General features: G+C 39.4%; 3 protein-coding genes across 6 annotated transcripts in view; 1 reads left to right on the top strand and 2 right to left on the bottom strand.

The window, feature by feature from the left end:
- The window catches only part of mtus1a (microtubule associated tumor suppressor 1a), a 29,673-nt gene extending 21,626 nt beyond the window's left edge, over positions 1–8,047 (bottom strand). The window contains exons 1-3 of one of the 3 annotated variants that reach the window (XM_088009773.1): positions 7,956–8,047; positions 868–2,820; positions 560–785 (exon numbers count right to left, since the gene is read on the bottom strand). In XM_088009773.1, the coding sequence (XP_087865899.1) occupies positions 560–785; positions 868–2,802 (2,161 nt within the window). In that variant the 5' untranslated portion in view covers positions 2,803–2,820; positions 7,956–8,047. Of the gene's footprint in view, positions 1–559; positions 786–867; positions 2,821–7,501; positions 7,936–7,955 lie in introns of those variants that run through there. The other 2 variants (XM_015008867.2, XM_088009772.1) reach the window with 2 other exon arrangements.
- A 1,464-nt stretch (positions 8,048–9,511) lies between these two features.
- Positions 9,512–15,040, bottom strand: vamp7 (vesicle associated membrane protein 7). The gene is made up of 8 exons (XM_015008886.2): positions 14,885–15,040; positions 14,359–14,543; positions 14,132–14,189; positions 13,576–13,713; positions 12,023–12,113; positions 11,524–11,591; positions 10,718–10,810; positions 9,512–10,523 (listed from the first exon to the last, which is right to left on the bottom strand). Exons 2-8 carry the CDS (start codon positions 14,502–14,504, stop codon positions 10,455–10,457), a joined length of 663 nt encoding a protein of 220 aa, XP_014864372.1. The 5' UTR covers positions 14,505–14,543; positions 14,885–15,040; the 3' UTR covers positions 9,512–10,454.
- A 1,358-nt stretch (positions 15,041–16,398) lies between these two features.
- On the top strand, positions 16,399–23,663 carry polr1d (RNA polymerase I and III subunit D). Of its 2 annotated transcripts, none has more exons than XM_015008887.2 (5): positions 16,399–16,546; positions 17,569–17,675; positions 17,913–17,989; positions 20,007–20,089; positions 22,799–23,663. In XM_015008887.2, exons 1-5 carry the CDS (start codon positions 16,508–16,510, stop codon positions 22,844–22,846), a joined length of 354 nt encoding a protein of 117 aa, XP_014864373.1. In that variant the 5' UTR covers positions 16,399–16,507; the 3' UTR covers positions 22,847–23,663. The 2 variants fall into 2 exon arrangements, with proteins under 2 accessions (XP_014864373.1, XP_014864374.1); XM_015008888.2 differs by having other exon boundaries at positions 16,400–16,546; positions 17,569–17,666.
- Positions 23,664–24,030: the final 367 nt, after the last annotated feature.

Genomic DNA, 24,030 nt, shown 5'->3' with positions numbered 1-24,030 from the left:
AGACAGTCATTACAGAATGACACAACTGGAGTGATGTTTTGGTTATTTTTGAGAACCAAATTTTTAAATTATTATTTTAGAAAACTAAAGGGTTTCAGCCTTTCTTACGTTGTCCAAGTGCCTGAGCATTAAACCACTTCTACTTCTGTGTATTTTTGCTAGGCTGCAGTTCTGGCATATAACACTAAAGAAGAATGAGTTCCAGGCAGCTTCAAGTTTTATTTTTCTCAGATCATTTGGAGATAATTTGTGTCTTTTATGACTTTCCAAATTCATCCCTGTACTTGTTACACAAGTGCACTGATAATATGAAGTGGTCTCTTAAATTTTTCCAGAGCTGTATATAATATTTTAGTAAATTTTTTATTTACAAAGAAATGACTAAAATCAATACATTTTAAATAATATACTTGGCATGAATTACTTGGAGAATAAAGGTATCCAAATGAATCTTTAACTTGAACCCATCTCACTCATTACTTTAGCATGACCACAAGCTCAGTACTGTCCAGTGTTTTTCTGGGACTAATAAATAAACTTAATTGAAAGATAAGCCTACCTTCGCTACTTGTGCTTGTTTGGGCCTTCCCAGCAGTTCCTGTGATCCTGCTCTCAGTCGTTCTCAGGGCTCCCCGTTTGGACCTGGCTGACAGAGGGGTGAGTCTGGGACTGGCAGCTGGAGGCTGGGGACGTGGTGCTCCTCTATTTTGTCTGGGAGAACCAAGATCTTGAGTTCTACTTTTATTTTCATTCAGATGAGCTCCTGCTGACTTGCTGGCTTCTGCCTGGGAGACGGGGAAAAACAAAAAGTGTAAACCCCATACAAAACAAACTGCCCAAATGGTGTGTGTTCAAGTATCCACTCACCACCAAACTGGTCTTCTTTACTCCTCTTGAGTTGTCCGCAGGACTGTTTGCTTCCTCAACGTGCTTAAGCTGAGAAGGGCACTTCGGACTGCCTGCTTTGGTTGAGTTCTTGCCACCATCATCTCGAGAAGCTGGAAAACCAGCCGCGACCCCTTGAGTTGCTTTCTTGTCTTTGGGCAAACCCTCAGCGTAGCGGCGAGCCCACATTCTGTCTTGACCCACAGCTGAACCTGAGCCGACCCCAGTTTTGTTTGAAACACCCTTCTTTGGAGTGGGTTTGGGATCCACTTGGCTCCGTCTAGACGACAACATTTCCGAAGTACTGCTCAGGCCGCCAGCATGTTGTGCAGATTCCTTGGATACTTGGCTGGTGTTTGCTGGCATCCCTTCAAAGTTGCTTTCACTGCACTGGACCACTGGAACATATTCTTGGACAGCTGGATGGAGATCAGGTAAAGATACTGCATCACACCCATGTGAAGATTTGCCAGTTAGTCCTGAAGCAGCAGCTCTTTTAACTTGTCCAGTAGGACCAAATGTTTTAGAGGTAGCAGAGGCGCCCGTATTTCTGCCCATAACTTTGGTAGTGGTAAACCTAAAAGTGTTTTTTTTATTAACCTCACCATTTTTTTTAACCTGCTGGGACTTTTGTAGTTTATCAGTGCCTGGTACAGCTGCTCGCTGTGTCATTCTAGTTAAATCTTTAAATTTCACAGTATCAATGTCGGATATGGGAACCTTTTGTGATTCTGTTTTCTTGACTTTGCAGATTGATGGTGTGAGTCCTGCAACCGGACACTCTTTAGAGGCGACAAAAATGTGCTTCCTTTTCTCGAGCTGCAAACTTGGGCTGTTAACATTTTCATTGAAAGGAGAGAGGAGAGAGGAGAGGCTAGGTATCTTGTTTCCAATGCACTGCACCGGAGTGGACGTATGAATGTCACCATCGCTGTCCTGCGCTCCTGACACAGTGGACCCAAAGGTTTTGCCAAGTTCTGAAGTAAACTCTTCTGTAACCTGAGACAGAAGCTCTGCGTCAGCACCGGATGACTTGATCTGGTTTGTCTGGTCGGTCGGTGTTTCACAAATAAAGGTCAAGAAAAGACCACCTTCACTTGGCAGTGGTACATGGGAGTCGAATGCTGACGTATCAATTTCCTCAGTGAGATTATCCAAACTGTTCGCCTGGTTGAAAGTCACACCAAGAGTAGGATGTCCCATGCTTTCCTTGGTCTCTTGCTCTGTGGATGCTTTGCAAACATCTGGCATGATAGACTCTAAAGGCAAAGACATGGTGCCTGCGGTAGCAGAAACGCTTGAATCCTCCATCGAGGAGAATATCACAAGGCACTGATCTTCCAGACCCGAACAGTGACTTCTCACCACCATTTCTCCAGAGCTTAGTAAGATGTGCCCATTCCCACTGTATCCACAACAGGAAGTGTCACTTGAACTCAACTTGCCTTCTCCTCCAGCCGCGTTTGAGGCGATCTCCTCATTCTTATCGTCTCGTTCTCCATGTTTACTAGAACTCTCATCTGTCTCAGGTCCAGTTTGTCCATGATGAGCAAGGCTCAAACTTTTGTCCTGGGAATCCGGACTTCTAATTACAGGTGCGTTAATAAATGTTTCATTCATATTTGAAGTTACAACGGTGAGAAGATCCTGCTGTGCTGAGGTGAAAGTGTGGCTGCTGCCCACAGAGGAATGTTCGTTTAGACAGTGGTCTGTGTTGATGTAAGGGGAGCCACTGGCTTCTCTTTCACTCAGGCTAGAAATACCGTCGGAGTCGGGTGATGTAGAAAGCTGCCCGTCTCTCGGTGGGGTATCTGCTGAGCTCTCAATGGGGTCACTTGGTAAATTAAATGTCTTAGCCATTGTAGAGTCAGGACTGGATTCAAGTTCGGTCTTTCGGCCAACACCCATGTAATCCATCACATTTGTTGAGCAGGCCTGAACAAGAAAAAGAAAGGAATGTCACTTTCTTTCTAAACTCTTAAAAATTTACTTTTTATAAATTTTACAAAAATACTCAAAGTAGGAGGTCATGACATAGGCCCAGATTTGTGTTAATATGCCAAACCTCAATTGAACTGGAATCAACTATGATTGATGTCAGTTTATATAGTTTTATGGCAAATACTTAAACTTCCTGTTAAAATAATTTTGATGAAATGCAAGCAAACTAAAATGAGCCATCTGACGTGAATTAATAATAAGTCTAACCCTAAATAAACTATTAGGCCAGCAGCCGTTCAGTCTGAGATGTTGACATCTTAATAGCTTTGCTGTGGCACTATTGTGTTTGCTTAAGCAGGTTGGACAGCAAAGCTTGCCAGACACAACAACAAAGGCACCACTGTAGAAACAAAACAAAGAAAGAGTACAGAGATCAGATCACAAATACCACAAAAACATTAAAACTAGAAAGACTGAGGGAATTCTTTACCATTTTAAAAAAAATTAAAAATAAAAACTTTAAACCTATCCAAATACAAATATTTAAAACCTTGGACAGCTCAATGTACAAATCAGGTAGTTCCCTTTAAAATCCTTCCTATTTGTTAAAACTTAAACTTCAATTTGTTTTCTAAGGCAGTCCACTAATGCTTGGCTCTGCCTTTAATAACTTGGATTATTTATTGTTTCATTGCATACTAAGGTCTAACATTGTGAAGAAAGAGTCGTAAAAAACCACATACACTGAAGAAAATACAGAATCGTCCAAGTTAAGGTCACAGTTATTACTGTAATTGAATTACAGTTAATTTAAGTATCAAGCATATTTAGACAATGAATGAAAGTTCTTTAAACAACTTGGCAGCTGAATTCTTCGTCATACGAAGGCATCCAAGGCTGTGAAAGTTCATACACAGATGGGATAAATTATCAGCAAGCACACTGTGAATGCCTTTCTTTAAAAATATAATAACTAAATATTACATCAAAGTGGTTTTTGTGGTTGCAGTGTTGTCCGTTATTGTGCGATCCAACATACTGTGAAATGACACTGAACAGCTTTTAACTACTTTTACAAAATATTCATTGCCAGCTAAATCTTCTAATAAAATACCTGGCAACAGGAATCAAAACGTTTAGAGTTGGAGAAAAACAAAACAAAACAATATATAGTTAATAAACACGAGTTATCGCAAAAATTAAAAAAATGCTACAGCAAGTTAAAAAAAATTATATTTCAACCTTTACAACTCCTTATTCCTTATAGAGTAAATATCAATTAGGCTTACCATCCATGAAACACACTTTGTTGTGCATTACAAACTTTACAATCAAGTCTGAATTCATAAGCCTTGAAGAATTGCTGCACACACTGAACTTTGGCAGGGACTACCCATCCAAGGTAATATAATCACCAAGTGAAATGCTGATAAAAAGCAGTGATTGTCCTGGTTAAAAATGTAAATGAGCAATGAGTGTTACATAAGGAACAGCAACTTCAGACTCTGTGTCCTGTCTGTGTTTATGGGAAAACAGAGGCAGAGGGATCAAAGCTGTGCAGCACTAAAACAAAAATACTGCTAAAAATGAATCTCATTTTCAGTGAGAGTGTTTAAGTGTAGTATGAACCAACCTTCAGAATCTATTAGTCCTCTCTCCGTCCAGTGATGTGGATAAAAATACATTCACATTTACATTTTATTTTGTTTCAGGAGAGTCTTCCACCCCCATTTTCCTTCCAAACGTCAAACTCAGCCAGCTGGGTAGACGTCGGTGCAAGTCAGCCTCCATCCCACCAGCCCTCCTGCCTTGTGTTCAAACTCAGCCGTGCATCAATACCAACAAAGGCTGAGTGAACGAGATCAGATCGTTGTTAGTTTAGGTTTTTGTTCTCCTCCTCAGTAATATCATTTTCTCCATGCGAGCCTCCTGCAGGCTCTCCCAGCAGCTCCTGCACAAGACATCAAGAGGAAGTTTGTTTCTCCATGCTCTGCCTGCACACACGTGTCAAGGTCCAGCTAGGAACTGCGCCCCTGGTTGGGTTGCACACTTACAAAAGGAGCGAGGCGACATGTCACCTTATCCTACTGAAAGGGGAGTGGCCGCGGACAGCCAGACGGAGTTGGCATTCAGTGTTGCTAAGCAGCCAAAGGCTTTCTGCTATGAAGGAAAGGATCAGGCAGCTTTTTATGTGTGGGACAAAATGAAGGGAGCAGGACGGCTACCAGCCAATGACGCACTGGAATTTGGAGTAAAACTCAAACTTTTCAATTCAGGTCAAAAATATTTTATGTATCCCAAAGGTGAAATTAAAAGTTGCTGTAACTCATATCTTCCAAGTTTGGATAGTTGTGGACGGGGATGCTGTTGGCAGGAAGGGCATCTGGTAGTAGTCGGTCTGCGTCAACTCTGAAGAATCCTGTGACTGGAGACTGTTGCCGTATGACAACGTCATCACCGTCATGACATGTTAACAGTTCAGAGACAATATTCCACAGTAACACATCCTGTAGGAGCCCATCAGTTGCTGGCAGGCAACTGCTAATCCACCCAAGTTGCTTTTGCCACTCCTCTTTGGTTAAAAAGCTGGATAGAAAAGTTGCAGTCGGAGAAATGTTCCTTGCCCATTATGATAGGTGGAAGAGATGGTTCAAACGTCTCTCTCTCCATGAAGCCTCCTTTTCAACTCCTCTGGAATGTTGAGTAGAAATTGTAGTTCAGATATTTAAGTTTTTGAATTACTAATCAACTCCTCCCTGCTGTAAAAACAATACCTTGTTGCCACTGTTACGCATCGTAGCTGTCCAAAAGTAAAAAAGGAGCAAAAAATAAAATAAAATAAAAACATTACATTACACAAACAGCAGTCAGTACAGTTGATACGTTTTCCAAAGCCCTTGCTGACAACATTCATGTTCAACAGAAACGGCTTGTCATTTGATCCTGACCTCACTCCATAAGACCCTCACTATTTCTGCTTAATCTATATAAAGCCAGACGACCCGAAGAACCAATCATGAGTCAAGATGACATATAAATCACTGCACAGAGTTGATCTCCGCAGAGCGCTGTGATGTCGCATGTCCTGTGAAATCCTATTAAAATGGGAGTGTTATGTAATTGAAGCCATTGAGCAATATTAACCCAAGTAAGGCAGAACACACACTGCCCTGTACTTTTTGACAGGCATAATTGATAGTGTGGTACGCCCTACTCTATCTGGCTTGTTAAAGTTACATTTCATGAACACTTCAAATTAATTTGCAACAAAATGTGACTTGCACATAGTAGAACCTTGTACCTGGGTTAATCATTAAGCTGAGCTGAATCAAAGTTAGTGTCTTTATCTTTGCACGGGTAGGTGAACATAATCTGTAACACTCAAGGAGGTGGTATGAGTAATAGGAGCAGCCACCAACAACTCTGACAAGATGATAGTCTGCTGCCCAAAGAGGCAGCAGGTCAAGCTGCTGGATTCAAGGTCAACAGGGATAAAATAAAAAACACAGGAAAGCAGTTCTGGGTAAGGTAAAAGAGATTCTGGTAAAATTAGCACAAGCCATCCTTCAGTCTGAGTTCAGTCTAAAGGACTCCACTGAATGCACCACAATTAGTTTACTGTATCTGTATCACAAGACATTGGAAAGTTTCACTAAGAGGAAATGCTGCTTTAAGGTAGAAAAAAATGTTCTTGTTTGTGCTGCTTTGGCTTTTAGGACATTAATGAAAGTTTAAAGGTCAAAGGGTCAACCAGCAACCCCTCATATCCCCACTTTACTAAATCTAACTGACCTTTAAACTTTCATCAGTATCTCCAAAGTCAAAGCATCACGGACAAAAAATTTTTTGCTGCACAAACATAGTCAAGTTGATTGACACCAATTTTGTCTGATTTGAAGATGATACGAGGGCTGGTTGACCTTTCATGCCCTCTAGAAACATTTCAGAATATCCTTAAAATGATAGTGGCACAAACAATTTGATACCAATTTTGTCTGATTTGAAGGAGGTGGAGTGGCCAACTTCACTCAAAACCAGGACAAAACAAACTAGAGTGATACAAAAAGGTTAAGACATGTGGAATGCCAATGTGCAGCACAAGATGACCCTAACTGCTCTTGTGATGGACTGATGACCTGTCTAGAATATCTAACTTTCGCCCCACTTTAGAGTCCTAAAAATAAAGTTTAAAAAATATTCACAAGGCAAAAAAATTACCCAAGACAGACCCCATTTTATCAAATTACAATTACACAAACGACATCTCAGATTTTCAGATCACATATAAAAAAATTATCTAGATGTGATAAATGGGCACAGCGCTAAATGCTACAACCAATTTCAGGCTGAGATCTAGACTGATTATAAACTCCAGCCTGTTTGTGTATCTGAGGCTGGATCAAGGTACAGTTTGTGTGATATTCATAGAAATAGTCAAGGCTGTGAAAGGCCAAAGCAGAACGTCTGGATAATAAACAGTTGGAAAAATCAATATCTGCATGGTTTGTTGTTTTCACTTAGTTATCAGTCACTGCATCCCCTATATAGTCACTATAGACCATGACAGATTACTCTGAATTTCATGTATACAGACTCACTTTGTAAAGAAGACGCTATTACTTAAAGGTTGTAGTTAAAAGACATACATGAAACCCTGTTACCGTATTTGCTGTACCTTAACTCTCTCTAGAAGTCAGTTTCTGATCAAAACCTTGCCCTTTAACACCTGATAGATTGACCCTGTCCTTTCTCCTTCAGCTGGTTTGGACACGACAGTCGTCAGCGGGTCATACTCCTATAACAGAACAAGTTTTTGACTTTAAAGAAGACGTGTTACTGGTTGCAGGACGGCGGTTACCGCTAACTTACAACTAACAGTGAATTCCAGCCGTCAGTGGAAATAAAAACGGTGCTAACTGCGAGTTAGTTTTGCTAGCGAAGAGTCCTGGAGTATCTCAGCTTATGTCAAACTTTAACTAACTTCTAAAAATAAATGCGTAAGAAGATATAAAAAAATATATCTTACCACCTCCCCAGCATATAACGTTTTTTAGAATGTAAATACATTACTAAAATAGATAAACGTTAGCATAAATGAGTCCACATATTCCACATATCTAGGAGACTACCTGTCACCCTGGAGACCAGACGTCGTCGCGAGAGCAATTAGTTCCACCTGTTCATTACTAGGCTTTTCACTGCACAGTCATGGAACCAGTCTGGTATTTAAAACGACATACTAGTATTTACCACGCGTTAGCTATCAGCCCGAAGTGATGAAAGAGTTTGTTTGGATGAACTTTGACTATTGAGAGAATGAGAGATACAGAGACGGTGGGTTTGGAGTCCACTGTAAGCTAATAAATCAGCTCCAAATGTTAGATAAATCCTACCAATCAGGGTCATTTGATAGAAAGACCTTACTCTGGCAGATTTATAAGCAATTTCATTTGATTAAATACCGATATTATTTGTGTGTGTGTATATATATATATATATATATATATAGAGAGAGAGAGAGAGTCCAGGAGAGGGGCAGTGGGGGAGATGATGTGTTCACACACCTCAGAAAGGATGTAGTCGGCCCCGCTGCCTAACAAACATGACTTCTGCTTCTGTACAACTAAGAGTGTTATGTTGATAGATGTTTCCACCTGAGCTGTTGTTCTTTAATAGCAGGCTTTAGTAGCCACATGTCTCTCATCACACTCTTGACAATCATCTCAAGATCGCACTAATGTTGAGATTACAGCACTTTCTTCTTGTGTTTTTTATGCAACACAAGAAGAAAGTTCAATTTCAGTTATAAATATCGTGTAGGAAAATACATTTCCTTTGGTTAGTTCCAGAAAAACAAAGGTGACATATGACGGATGGAAGTTTGCCAGATTTGAATTATTTCAATTATTGAATTGGAATTTTCTATTGAAATAAGTATTCACAGGTTGAAAAATGAATAAATTGTGATATTAAGAAAGTTTGACACTGAATGTTTATCATGAGAATGGCTGTAAAAATAAAATTATTCTAGCTTCTCAATATAGGACAATTTATTTACTTACTTGGGAATATTTTGATATGTGTAAGAAACAGTAGATATTATATAGTTCATACAACCACTATTTGCATAAACATCCATCCATCCATTTTCTTTACACCCTTGTCCCTCAGTGGGGTCGGGAGGGTTGCTGGTGCCTATCTCCAGCTAACATTCCGGGTGAGAGGCGGGGTCACCCTGGACAGATCGCCAGTCTGTTGCAGGGCAACACAGAGACAAACAACCAAGCATACACACACTCACACCTAGGGGCAGTTTGGAGAGGCCAAATAACCTGATAGTCATGTTTTTGGACTGTGGGAGGAAACCAGAGTACCCAGAGAAAACCCACGCATGCACAGGGAGAACATGTAAACTCCATGCAGAAAGACCGGGGCCGGGAATCGAACCCAGAGCCTTCTTGCTGCAAGGCAACAGCTCTACCAACTGCACCACTGTGCAGCCCATTTGCATAAACATATACATTTGAATTTTAGGTTATTTTTTAAAGAAATTTTGATGAGTTTCTGACCACCTAGAGGATTACTGCCACACCAGCTGAAGTGAAACTCTCACTTTTCCATAAACTTTACAATGACAAGCTCCTCCATCTTGCTTTTCAACATGCTTTACCCAGAGATGCTCCACTCGAAGCCATCGGATTATTTTATTCATTTAAATCTGGAGGTACAGTACTTAAATAACACCATGATCAAAAGCCATATGATGCCAGAAGACAGAGCTATGTACATTATCAAAAGTGCACTGTGTTAAAAAAATAATAATGATCGGCACACTGAACATCCCATTGGTAGGGAATGGTACAAAGGAAGCTTTCAATCAGGTTCACAGCCAGCAGGAGGAAAAAATAAATCCTTTCATTAATCACAAATGCTTTAAAATAGCTATTAACTATCAGTAATATTGATCAATACTCATTCTTTTGATAATATCTGCTATTTTATAACACACAATTTAGAAGGTGCTGTTGCATTATGTGATTAAGCAAATGTAAATATGCATACTGCATTGGTTTATCTCAAACTGTTTACTTTAGTAGTTTGAAGGAGGCTTAAACTCTCAGCTCTGCAGCAAAAGATGGATGCTACTGATGCCTGCAGGTACCTCATGTTTCTTCTGACATCAAAAAAAAAAAGTTACAGTTGGCTTTCTTCATTGTTGTAGTTCATCAGTCTGAGTGGATTATTTACACAGACACAGGTGCAAGACAAAGATCACAACCTGACACGTCAGGCCCAACGAGTGCATGAGACGGGATGGATGTACCAGACGGACGGCAGGACAAGATTTATTCTCCCACATCGGATTCAGGCCACAGTTTAGAAATGTGGGCGTAAAAGTTGGGACTCCTGGGTCCTGAAGGCAGATAAATGTGCAGATTTGTAGCGTGAGGGCAACAGAGCAGGACGGAGGAGGAGACGAAGCATGCGTCTTCTGGCGATGTTAGAGGGGGGCGGGAAGGAGAGGGTAGAAAAGAGCACTGCATGTCTGTTCGTCCACTGGCATTTGAAGTTAAACAGGTCTTTCTCCTCCTCTTCCTCAGCCTCCTGCTTTCATCCCTGCTTCCGTCTTATTTCTTGACGCATGACGGCCAGCTGAGGCCTCCACAGGAAGCAGACACGATGATGTAGAGGACCACCTGGAGGGAGCAGAGAGAGTTCACCGACTGCTACGTTTTATCACAAGACTGAGCAGCTCTGATAGCGCTTGCACAACGAGAGCCTTTAGAAAGATCGATCTTAAAGAAAAAATGGAAGGGTAAGTTTCTGCTTAAACAGGTCAGCTGCTGCAGAGAAACATTTCAACACTGACGGTAATCGTTTTTATACTCACCAGAGCAACCAGCACGACGACAACCATCAGTTTGAGGTTCTTCATGCACATGGCTCGTGCGAGGTTACGACTCGTGGTTTTAAATGTGACCGACTGGTGGAGCAGCAGAGGGAAAGACAATTACTTGTGTGTGTGTACAGTGAAAGAAAAGATTGTTTTCAGAAGCATTTTACAAATTAAATCTTTTATAGTGGAGAATCAACACCGCACATTATCTCTGTGCCAAATCTGGTGTAGACAGAAGCCTTGAATGGAATGGGGAACATGTAGGGAGACCTCTGACTGGACCTTATTTATGTGTTGTAGTGGTTCAGTCAAAGTCCAGCTCTAAATCTAACAGAATCTGTGGTTAAGTGTGAAAATGGATGTTTACAGACTCTCTAAATCTAAACTAAGTTTGAGGAATTTTACAACCACAAATGGACAAAAATGTTAGTTTCTTAAAGTGCAAACCCAGTAGAGATTTAATTGTAATTGTAAAAAGATTTAATCGCAGCAAAACCTGCTTCTACTCAGCAATGACTCAGAGTGGCTGAATGCAAATGGATAGCACACTTTTCACTTTTTTTTTGTTAAACGATTTGGACACCATTTATCATTTCTCCTCTACTTCACAAATATGCACTACTTAGTGCTGGTTTAATACATAAAATCTCAATGAAACACATTGAGGTTTGTGGCTGTAAGATGACAAAATCCATTTAAAGGATCAACTGTATGCAATCTTTACAACTCCATACTATTCATAAAGTAAAACACATGTATATAGGGCAACCGCAGGTCAACGTCTGTACTTTAAAACTCACTGAATCAACCAGATTTTCTGTCTTGTCAATCAGCAACTCCAGCTTCTCTCCCCTCTGAGCGACCAGGTCTGTAAAAAGAACACAGAGCCGCGGGTGAATAAAAACATGCAACGATGTGAGACTGGGAAAACCCGTCAGATATTCCCTGCAGTTTCATGTGTTACGATGTCGGCTTGGAGCTTTTACTTCAAGCAGACACCAGCACTGCCTCGGCAGACCATCAGGAGATGATGACACACTGCTCCAACCAGGAGGATTTAATGAGGATAAGGGAATTAGAGATAAGAATTCAAATATAATATTTGTCATAAGAAAGTTTGTGTGATATCTTGACTGAACGTGGAATAATGTCTTAACAGAAACAAACTTGTAGACCATTTGTGCTTTTACTAAAACATTTTTAGCCACATAAACTAACAGTAGCTCACACTTATTCCAGAACTTATAAAAAAATCACTACTGATAATAACTTTTTCTATAAGCCTGTAGAGCTGCTTACCTATGTCACGGACCATAATACCCTTTAGGTCGTCAACTTGCATCTGAGTCTCAGTCACTCGATCCGTCCCCCGCGGGTCTGAGTGGTGCTTCTGCAAAACAGATTCAGAGGTTTTGTTGTTTTTTTTTGGATATGGCTCGACAACTTTTAAATCATATTAACTATTCACAATTTGGAATAGTTGGCTTAATTTCAGATCAGTATTTTTTTTTTGTGTGTGTGAGTGACAATGTGGGTAAGGACAAAGAACAAATGGCTAAATGATTGGATCCTCTGAAGCCGCAGATCTTGTCAGTTCCGGATCTTATCGAAAGTGTGAACAGCGGTTAATCTGAGACAAAGTCCTGAGCACTGAAGCCTAATGCTGGTTCTGACAGAGCCCAGCAGTTTGTTGAAGTTAGGGTGTCCATGCTGGTCATAATCTAGTGTATGTAAAGCCATACTGACCCAGATGTATTTATTTACAAATAAAAGATCACACTGGTAAAACAAGTTAAATGTCTTAGGATTGTGTCCAACACAAATCTATCTTAAGAGATACTTTATGAACAGACATTGAACGTCTTGGATAAGAAGCCTATAAGATATCATCATTGCGATATTTTAATGAGACACCATCTGCTGAGCTGGGAAAAAATATGACGTTAGCAAATTTCCTTCTGGTCTCAATTGGTACAAGATACCAGTGGGCGTAAGAACGTATGGGTCTTTTAAATTATTTTCTCCAAACTTAAAACTATGGCTCCCAGATAAGCCAGTGTGGAGTCACTGATCCTGTGATTCTTATATTCATTCTGCTTTTTTAATGTGTTGCTTATACTGTGGTGAACTTTTGTGCTATATGGCATTTTTTACTCTTTTCAAATATATGAATAACCTGACATGGTTATTCAGATTTAAAAAAAAAAAAAAAAACTACTTTTTTATTATTATTAACTTGTCAGATGAAAATTTGACTTTATGGCAAACTATGACATGTTTTGTTTACAAAGTCAAAATTTAATACAATTTAAAAGGAAATATAAGGAGGTCATTTCCACAACGTATAGCAATATGGGTGAGAGTTAGCACAAATGTGTAAATTGAGGCTAATGCATATGAGAGTGCGTGTGTGGATGTATATATTTACATATGTAAACCCAGATAAAATGGAAAATTAATTAGCCTATGTTTATTGGTTTATTGTCTTTATTTGATTTAATAATGAGGGTCCATCTGATAATATGAAATGAGTTTATGGGGTAGGAGTTCATAAGTTCATAAGTAAATCTTCCTACTCCTTTTTGAGCAAGTTAAAATTATTGCAGTACAGAAATGTGTCTTTTGCATTCCTTGTTCATGTGTGTGATTCTATACTTCTATTATGTTTGAAATAAATAAATAAATCTTCCCTTTTGAAATAAACAACTAAAGATGCACAGAAAGAACATCAGAACACCTAAACCTTCTCATCGTAGTGCTAAACAACCACGCAGTCAATTCACAAAATGGCTCTCGCAAAAAAAAAAAAAAAAAAAAGTTTCCCCTGCATACATAGATTTCTATCTACTCACCATCTGAGCTGCAAGCGTAGAGGAAAATTCACTGTTCATGGCGTAAGGGAGAGCAGTTTGCGCTCGGGACCCGTATGTGGTCTGGAAGCGCTTCTTGACTTCACTGAGGAAGCCGAATGCACGTGATCTTTCAAAGTCCTGGCACGCAAAAGAGGTAAATATGAAAAGATATGGTAAACTTACTTAAAGATGATGTTTCTGTTAGTGTAGTATTAATGCAGTGTTTCCCAACCCTGGTCCTCGAGGCACACTGCCCTGCATGTTTTAGGTGTTACCTTGCTTTAGCACAGGTGACTTCAATTGACAAGTGTTTGCTGAACTGCAATCAGCTGAATTAGGCATATAAAGCAGAGAAATATCTAAAACATGCAGGGCAGTGTGCCTCAAGGACTAGGGTTGGGAAACACTGTATTAATGTATACATGTAAAAAAAAATCTATGCTGACAATCACAGCAGAAACATCGTCATTCTAAAAGAAAAAGGAAAAATACATAATCCCATAGTTCTATGGGATTAAGTACTTTTTTGTTATAATTAAAGATAGGAGATACTCACATCATCTGTGATGCACAGGTAGATGATTCTATCATGGCAAATGTAATGAAAGAGATAGCTAGAGAAAAATAAAAAACAGGTCAGCCTTAACTTGTGCAACTATGCTGATGACACACGAGAATACACTTCAAATCAGATAACATGTAAACACCTCTGCAACTCCTTAGGACAGAAAGAGCCAGGCCTAGCATTGCTATAGCTGTAACACACAGCGAGTGTTAGCTTACCTGCCGTGACTATAGGTCAATTTGTTGTTCTCTGAAGGAATTTTGGCCAAAATCTGTTCGGTGACTTCCAGGAAATTCCCGCCGCACCAGGCGTGCTTCGCCAGGATAGTGGTTCCACGAGCCACCACAGCAAAAAGGATTGCCATGGCAACAGCTGGGTTCGTTTTAGCTCTACTATCTGCCGTCTACAAAAGGAAACAGCAGACAGTTAGAGATGGGGAAAAAAATGAACATGAAAGGACTGAAGAGTATTTTTTAAAATAGAAAAGCACGTCCGACTGTGCTCCCCGAGAGCATAAAAATACAAGCAGAGTTCACCTCTAAGCTTGTTACCACCGCCTCTTTTGTATAACCAGGATAATGACGAGAATTAAAACCAAAAGCTGATAACGACAGCAGAAAAACAACGAGCTTTGCTGTTGTTTAGCAACATACAGAGTGGCGTTAATGTGAAAATTAGAGGTTTTAAAAAATTGTCATTCCCTCCACAAACAGAAATAACACAACTATCAGAAATACACATTACCTCTTTGTGTCAGTTATAGCTAAAATTCCCCGTTTAGCTCAAATTTCTACATCTGAAAGTGTTCCAGCTGCTAGCGCGCTAGCTAATCTCTTTCGAGCGACTTCTGCTTGCAAATTCGCAACACCGGAAACTCGTTCTTATTATCCCCGGGAAATGTAGTTTCTGCCTCCCTTTTTGTCTCAAACTGTTAGTGCTGTACGTTCACTGTTTAAACTACAAATTCCTAGGCTACGTGTGACGTCGTTAAATCGTCACATGTTTTCACATGCGCAGACGTTGTGACGGGCCAGAATGCAGGAGTTAATTTTGCCCATTGAATTGTATCTCAGGCTACTTCTAGTGTCCCTAAGTTTTCTATATTATGAAACAGAGTTTTAAAAAAAAATTATAAATAATAATAATAAATAATGACAATCAAAGGAAACCCAAAAAGTTGTTGCTATGGTTACTACATTTCTAGGTAATCAATGAACGTTTCAGCGAAAGTTTGATAGTTTTGTAAATAGTTTTTTAACTTTTATGCCATCAATTTATGAAATTGTGTGAATGGAAATAATAGATTAAAATGCTCATACATGTGTATGAATATTAAATGAATAAAGATAAAAGTCAAAATGACAAAAATTCTAACAAACCACAGCTTATTTCCACTTATCCTTGCAGGTTCGCGGATGTGTTGGTGCCTTTCTCCAGTGGTGCTACACCTTCGAAAGGTTTGATGAAGTATGTGCTAATAAATTACAAACAGCTTGGTAAAATTATGCAATTGTGACATAAAATGCTCCTGAAGCCACAGTGGCTTAAATCTGATATTTATTAAATGCCATTAATAAAATGTTTAATTTTGCTCAATCATATTTAATATAATATAATATAATATAATAAAAAAAATTTATATTATATTGTATTATATTTATTTTCCATCTCAGTACATCCATAATGTCTTGTTTTCCTTCGGCCTCATAGACTCAATTCATGATTCATGCTTCATGACCACAAAACCCTGTGTAGACATTCAATATTGGTGAATATTATAATAGAGTATGGAAAATAATTTCATTGATGACACAAAAATTTACTAAGGATATGGTTATTTATTTGTTGTTACACCAAGTAAATTTTCAGCTTTTGCAGTTTCAAATTACCTTTATATATATACAGGGGTGAAAGTAGTTTTAAATTCTTGGGGGTACTATGACAAAAAAAATTCTCTCTCCATTTGCACCACTAACTACACTTGTCTTAAGCCACCAGGTGTCCATGTTGTAACATGAGATATTTACACAGAAAGATGTTTTCTTTATATTTATATAACTTTTGATGAAATAAGTACCGGTAATATACGTAAATACCTATCTGAGATGTTTTTTTTTTCCCGAACAGTGCTAGTAACATGGCTGCTTAAGAATTACAGTAGCTTTCCTCCTGCTCACTAAAACCGCTCAGGTCGACTTTTCAGTGTACTGTCCGGTAGGTGGCAGTAAATGCACCTTGAGTTGGTTTACCAACCCCTAATTAATTTCCAAAAGAAGAAGAAGTGGCAGTCCTAGGTCTTTCTGCCTATCAGACAAAGCTGAGGGCTGAAAGCCCACAGGAGCATATTGACGGACGTAGTATAGAAGCATGGCCGGGGAAGGCGAAAAGAAACCTGTGCTTGAAATGGTAAGACGTAGTAAACTCTCATGTTACTTGGTGTTTCAAAAATACGCGAGCTTGTCGTTGTTAAGCCCTACTGAGAGGCTCTCGTTGCATATCGGGAGCCAGTGTTAGCATCTTCCCAGCCGCCTGCTCTCCCCTCACGTGCGTAGCCGCAACAGCTAGCAAACATCAAAACAGTCTTTTCCCTTCAACTCGAACAACTATGTAGCAGTTTAAGTGCCGTTCAGGGCATTTCTACGTTAAACTGGATTTACTTAGCATCCAAGGAATGTGATAACAAATATGCCTATTTTAAGCCACTTTTTTTTTTACTTGTATAAAGAGTTTTATTCCCCCTCTTAGTGCGTTTGTTAATTTGTGTAACCAAGGTTGCGCTGTCAACAGCCATAAAGCAACTGATTATACACAGCTAGAGCCCCTCCTTCATTGATGTATTTGTTCAAATATGTCTAAATAAAATCAAGTGCAACCAGTTACCTGCATATTCCACCTAATTAGGAAGTAAAACAACATGAAGAAAGCTGAGTTTGCCATAATAAGTGACAGCAAACATTTAGTAGAAGTGTTTGCTGTCTTCTTTTGTGGTTTTAAATTTAACAATACACTTTACCTGGAGATTTTTGTGTTACTTTTTCTAACATGTAGGGGTATTATAACCTAGCTTTTTCTGTTGATGTTTGTTTATTCCTGTTTTGCTGTGACTGCGCAGCTTCTGGAGGTGTTGTCAGATCTTGTGACAGAATTACTGAGAAAATATGGGAGCCCATCACTAACAATAAACAGACCAGGCAACGAAGGAGCTTAAGGCGCGAGTCGTAAAGTTGCGGTGTGTGTCACCAGACGAAAACTGCAGCGTGTAATTAAGATGTACATGTTCCAACGTGATGCGGTTACAAACAGCATTGCACCGCATTGTGCGACTTTGTTGCTAAATGCATCCATTGTTGGCGACCCTGTATGGTCCTTTGTGTTCAGAACAGAAAGCACGAGGCGTTGTGTAACATGACTTGTCCTCCTGCAAACAGGTCCAGGCTGACGGGGCCGATGACGGCTGCGTGACGTTCGTGATGCATGATGAGGACCACACGCTGGGCAACTCCCTCAGATATATGATCATGAAGAAGTCAGTGATGCAAGTTTGTTTGTCTTCTAAGCTACAGCTCTCATGTGAAAAAGGTCACAAGTTCAAGTTTTGTGTTTTGCACTAACCTGTATAATAGAATCATCTATTGACATTCTGTGATTTGTTTGCTCCATCTCTTGCCTGTCTGGAGTGATTTAAGACTTTCTACTTAGCGCACCTTCTAAGGAAAACAGTGGTAAAAATCCTTTTGTCTCTCACCTCCACCTTCCTGTGTCCTTCCGTCAGCCCGGAAGTGGAGTTCTGTGGCTACACCATCACGCATCCCTCCGAGAGCAAGATCAACTTCCGCATCCAGACGCGAGGTCAGCGCCGAACCTTCAGTCCGTCCCAGAGCTTCACGCCGCGTCTCGTCTCCACAGCCGAACGAAAGTTTTAGAAGTTTTTCCAAATGTTGAACCACAAACTTCAACGTATTTCAGTGGAATTTTATTTAAACACAATGAAGCAAAGTAAAAAAAAAAATTACTTTATTTAGTGACTTTTCAGACAAAAAATTGTAATTTCCAGGTTTTTTAGAGATCGGTAATCAGTCAGAAAACTGCAATTGAAAGTATTTAGAAATCATGTTTGTTTCTCCATCCAAATTGACCGAACTTGCGGTATTTCTGGTATTTCTTGAAGTGTTGCTTTGTAGCTTTCAACATTCTGGTTTTATTAAGCAATAAATTCATTAATGCCTAGATTTAATATCTTACCGAGATAATTAAGGACCGAAACGCTTAAAATAAGACAAACGTATAAACCTTCTAGTGAGATAAAAAAGTAAATTCATAGAACAGAAAACAAGCATAAATCCCCTAAATCTAAAATATTTAATCTTACTTGGATTTTAGTTTCTCAGTAAGATCGTACTGTCTACAATAGCTTTGTGAAGAATCTGAGTCAATACGAGTTACGACATTTAACTTCCATTTGGATCAATCGATTAGTTTTGAGTTTGAATTTTTGCAGCAGAGAAGAAAGGGCAAGAACTCGAGTCCCTGTGTACGGCAAGTCAAGACAGATTCATCCCAAAGTATTTTGTTACGTCACTCGTAACAAAAGGTTATATAAAATATTGACTCTGAGTGGCTCATTACAAATGCACGCCACACTTTTTAGATTTCTGGGCAGTATTGTAAAACCAACGTAAGCCCGTCTTCCCACTTTACAACCACATAACATCCCAGTAACTTAATGTAATTCTGACGTTTATTTGCATACATGCAGCGACGCTGAGAGGGGATTTTCACTCCGGGTTGCAGAGTAAACACACTGATTGGAGTCTTGCGCGTTCATTTAGGTTACTCTGTTGCATAAGAGTGACCAGTTTTGAACTCGGTCATACACTGAACGTGCGCACACACACACACACGCGCGCACACACACACTACGGAGAGGTGGAATCTCTTTAAAAAAACAATCTGTCTTGTATTTTGTCATTAAAAAACAACAGTCATCACATGGAAGGACTTAATGAAGAAAACATCTTGTTATTGCAGCAGGTTTTTGGACTCGGAGGATCATGCCGCCATCGTAGTAAAACACAGTTGGCTTCCAGGCAGGTTTTCAGACATCACTGTATAAAAGTCTGCTTCTTTTTTTATATTTATATCTATATCTGCTCTCTGCTGTAACCAAAGGGAAAATGGATGAAAGTCATCTCTGCTGACGGGTAATCGATTGGATCGCTCTGTCTATTGACTTCTGTTCAACGAATCATTCAGATGGTGTGTGACCGTTTGCCCTGCCTTGAACCTTTTCATCGTTTTGCCACATCTGGTTTATTTTATGCGTGAAATCTCTGATGTGTTCACAAACTTAAAAAGACGCTTTTCATCCTGATTTCAACATCCTGAAAGCCTCTTAGTTCAGTTTTTCAGAGTTTCCAGCAGGTGTGGATGAGATGAGTTTAAATTAAATCATATTTGATGTATTAAATTTAGAATTGAAGGGGAAAAAAAATGACTCAAGTGTCGATTAGGGCATGTATTGAAATTCAAATTTATTTACGTATTTCGGTCACTTTTAACCTCTGCCATAAACAAGTAAAAAACATTAAAAAAAAACCAAAACCCTGAAATATTTACATTTCTGTCACTGGTGTAAGAGTGAAATTTGGACAAAAAACACAAAGTGTAGCTTTTTATACCTTCACTTTTTCCTACATACAGTAAACTATCAAAATGAAGATTTTATAACTTTCTAAATCATTTCTCCAGTTTGTAGACAAACTCATAAAGAAAATAGACAATCATAATCGGAGCTTGTCGTATTTGTTTAGCAGACGAGTTTTATGCTGTTTTATTGTTTTAGTCAGGTCTCCTCTGATCGTTTCAGGAGGCGTTCCTGCGGTGGAGCCGCTGCGGAGCGGCCTCAACGACCTGCATGACGTTTGCCAACACGTCCTCAACACCTTCCAGGTACAGGGTGCCGCCTTTTGTCGTGTCACAAAGGAATATAACCAGTTATTTATGGAAAAAAGGTTAATCATGCATCCGTTTAAGCAGCCTGTTGCTTGTAGGGCTAACACCTACGATTATTTTAGCAATTAATTAATTACTCTGATGATTAATCGATTAATCGGACAATAGGATTTGCCACATTCTGCAGCGTTTCCATTTAAACCATTTTTTACATAATATTAGAAATAAATTAAAAGATGCAAATAATTCAATTAGTTTTTAAATAGGAAAATAAAAATGTGCTCTCAATTGTAGCAAACGATGCATCTCTAACTAAACAACAAAAAATTCTGATTATCTGTTTGTTTTGGATTAATGATTGGATAGCAAAAGGTACTTTATTTATTTTTACAGAATTTGACCAAAGTGAAACTAAAACTTCCAACTGAGGAGTTCTGGGTAGAACAGATTTACAGACAGTTACTTTTCTTTTTTGTCTTAAACACAAAATGTCAACATATTTTTTGCACATTTCAACTAACTGGTCTGAATATGCTGTTCTTTCAGCAAAAGGCCATTTTTTTGAGTCTCTATACTCCAGGTAGCAATTGATAAATTAGTGGACGATTATTTCCATAATTCATTTAATCATTTCAGACCTGTTTGCTTGCCTGTCTGCCTTTATAGTAAGGAATAATTTAACTCCAGAAATTACATAATGTGGCGTCCCTACACAAACTGTGTCACGGTTTTGAGAGGAAGTGAAAAACTCTCTCTTCCATGTCTCAACCGTTTCACCTGAGAGCGCTGCTGGAGCGCGGCCTGTGGACGGCCGTGACGCTACGTCAACTCCCAACGCGCCACAGAGACGCTTCAGTGTTTAGTTTTTTCTGCTGCTGCAGCTTCACCAGTTGATTTGAAGCAGCTGCAGATGAAGGCTCCTCCTGATCGAAGTGCTGTTTAGCTCATTTGGCTCCGCCGCTGGTTAACATTTGAACACTCATGTCACAGAAAACCTCAAACTATGTGGCTGAGCTACGTCTGCTCCTGGTTTACCTGCTGAAACCTGACAGCAGGTTGCAGATTTAATGTGTTTTTTTGTCATCTGAGTGTTTGGCTCAGTGAAGCCTGACTCTTGTTGACTTGCTACCAAGGCTGGAAATTCACTTTAAAGTATCAGGGAGGATCATCAGTCATTTCTCTGAGTCGGCTGTCAACAACATCGATCCTCTGGAAAGGCCCGACTATCTGGTTGCCATGGGGATTTTTGTGATCTCAGTCCCTTGGAGACGAAGCAGAAAAGCGAGCTGGTCTGTACTGGTTTCCAGCTTTGGCCTGTAAGGCGCCATTAATTCAGACAGTTACACAAAACTATTCATGTTTTTTCTTTTTACAACAAACATCAGCGTATTGCATGAATATGTTATGCAACAAACTCTTGCATACAGCATAATTCTGGACTGGGAGGAAAATAGATGCTTTTTTTTTTTTTTTACAAATATCTGAAAAGTGTGGTGTGCGCTCTTCAGAAATTACTTAGTGAAAGGAATCCACGTTTTCAATCTAACTGTTGTAGTTTGAGACTTGGATCAAAGCTTAGTCATATTTTAGAATGGCCTAGTCAAAGTCCAGGCTTAAATCTAATTGAGAATCTTTAATGAGACTGTAAAACACTAAGGAACCAGGTTTCTTCAGCTACATACACACTGCTTGTTACACCTCCATCTGAACATGGTAACAGCGGCGGCAGGTAACAAAGTAAAAGCTACAAGTAACAGAAACGTTACTGATACAGAACTTAATGTGGTAATTGACTCTTAACAGAACCCAACAACATAACGTGGAATGTATTATTAACATCACCAGCTTACCTGCAGCACAAAATAACTCAGAAGTGTCGCTATGCCGCGTTACACATCCGTCTTAGCAACAGTTGTCTCCTAGCAACGGTCATCTTTATCATTGGTGGAGTGACTGGTGATGAATAATATACTCTCTATTTTTATAACCAAAATGATGAAATCTTTCTCATCTAACCCAAAGAGCACGACGAATAAATAACACATAAAACACAAAACAATGTTAATTTACATCGACTATGTGCCACACCTGTCTGATCTGAACTTTTATAGATTATAGATTTATAGATTATAGATGTACAATCTTGTGTTTGCATTAGTGCCAATGTGCATTTATGTATTGACATTATCATCATATGATTCCTCAGTGACATTTTTTAGCCCATACCTGTCTGTGTGGGCTTCAGTTTCTCATTTTTGTCATTTATGTTCCTCCCTATATGCCTGAACTTTTACATGTTTGCTATAGTTCAGCTTGGCGAGATTAGTCTTTCAGTCACTCACTTTTCTTTATGAACCTGTTGGGTCATGGAACATTATATTGAAGGTCATGGAGAGTCATGGAAAAGTCATGGATTTCTTTTCTACCAGTGGGAACCCTGGATCTAATATACAAATGTCACTAGCTGTAAGTGGAAAATCATCAAAATTAGCAGAAATAAAGGCTTTTAAATATCGTCAGTGAGTGTAATTAATTTATATGGGTTTTACGTCACAATAAATGGGCTTTTTAATATAGAATGAATGTCTATGATGCTAAACTTTGTGTTTAATAATGTATTTTTTTCAAAAATGTGTTTGTATTCAGGCTTGGGAAAGTGAGACATTCAGAGTTCAGTAACCACATGTTGTTTCTGTTGCATTACAGGCGAGAGTTGCCGAGTTTAAAGAAGGCCAGGAGCAACCTATGGAATAAACATCGGAAACCATAAAGATTCAACTTCACTCAACTCCTTCGCTCCTCAGACGTCCGGGAAGTTTCCATGTCTTAAATACTTGTACAGTTTATTTTTTTAATGTAATCATGTAAGGGATTCATAACGTGCGATAAACACGCATCGATGTTGCGTTTTGTTCCCACGCTGCCTGACTGGCGAGTAAAAACACTTGAAATGATAAAAACTGGCCTATCAGAGCTCTCCTTCCTTCCCTCGGGCGTCGGACTCGTTCTGGGACGTTTCACTTCACGACTCGTGTGACGGTGTTTTCGAACGTCTGAATCTCCTGACGGGAGCGAGGAAAGTTCTGGAAGCTGATATCCTTATGTCCTTATTAGCGGAGGAATGCGGTGCCAGGCACTTCAAACTGAGCGGGAGGGACAGCAGGTCAAAGGAGGGAGGAGGGAAAAAAGGGTGAATAATAAGCTTGAAGTCGGTCGAGGATAATCACATCACATGTTCAGAATGTTTCAAAAAAGAAAAGACGACTCGTTTAACAAAATAAATGGGCGCTGGAGGATTTTAGAAGAGTTTACTGCGGCTGAAATTTTAGAGAAATGAAGTGTTTTTCTGTCAGAACCACGTGAATAGATCGATACCATTATGTCTGTCAGGTAACGAAGCTGGAGCCAGCGCTGGAAGGCTTTATGTAAACAGCTGGAATGGTGGGAAACTGATCGTTTTATGTTAAATGCTTGTTTAATGTGAAAAATCCTTTTGGAAGACTTTGAGGAGAGGTTATCTTTTTTTCCTCCTACTTGCCTGAATTTAATAAACAAATCTCTTCTTCTCTAACTCATTTCCTCTAAGTTCATCCACCCATCGTCTTCCGCTTGTCCAGGATCGGGTCGCTGGCGGTAAAAAGGGCAGGAAGGATACCAGATTCCAAGTTGTTTAGGCAACAAACGCCTGCCAAGAAGTAAAAAATGTGACTTTAGCAGCTTTTTTATCAACAGTAACAGAGTAAAGATGTTCGGTGCATCTGGAACTCAGCGGCTTTTGCCTTAAAGCAGCAAAAGGAGAAATTAAAGTCACAGATTATAAAACTGTTTGTTTCTGTATAGTTGAAACTGGAATCTGAGTGTTTTTTATTCAACTACCGTCAGTCTGAGATCGCTCTTTATGTCGATTAAATATAGAAATACACAATCTATCAGATGCG

Source organism: Poecilia mexicana, unplaced genomic scaffold, assembly GCF_051168715.1.
Source record: "Poecilia mexicana isolate PSO_F unplaced genomic scaffold, ASM5116871v1 scaffold_10, whole genome shotgun sequence".
Classification (NCBI taxonomy): Eukaryota; Metazoa; Chordata; class Actinopteri; order Cyprinodontiformes; family Poeciliidae; genus Poecilia; species Poecilia mexicana.
This window is presented reverse-complemented; position numbering and strand designations above follow the sequence as displayed.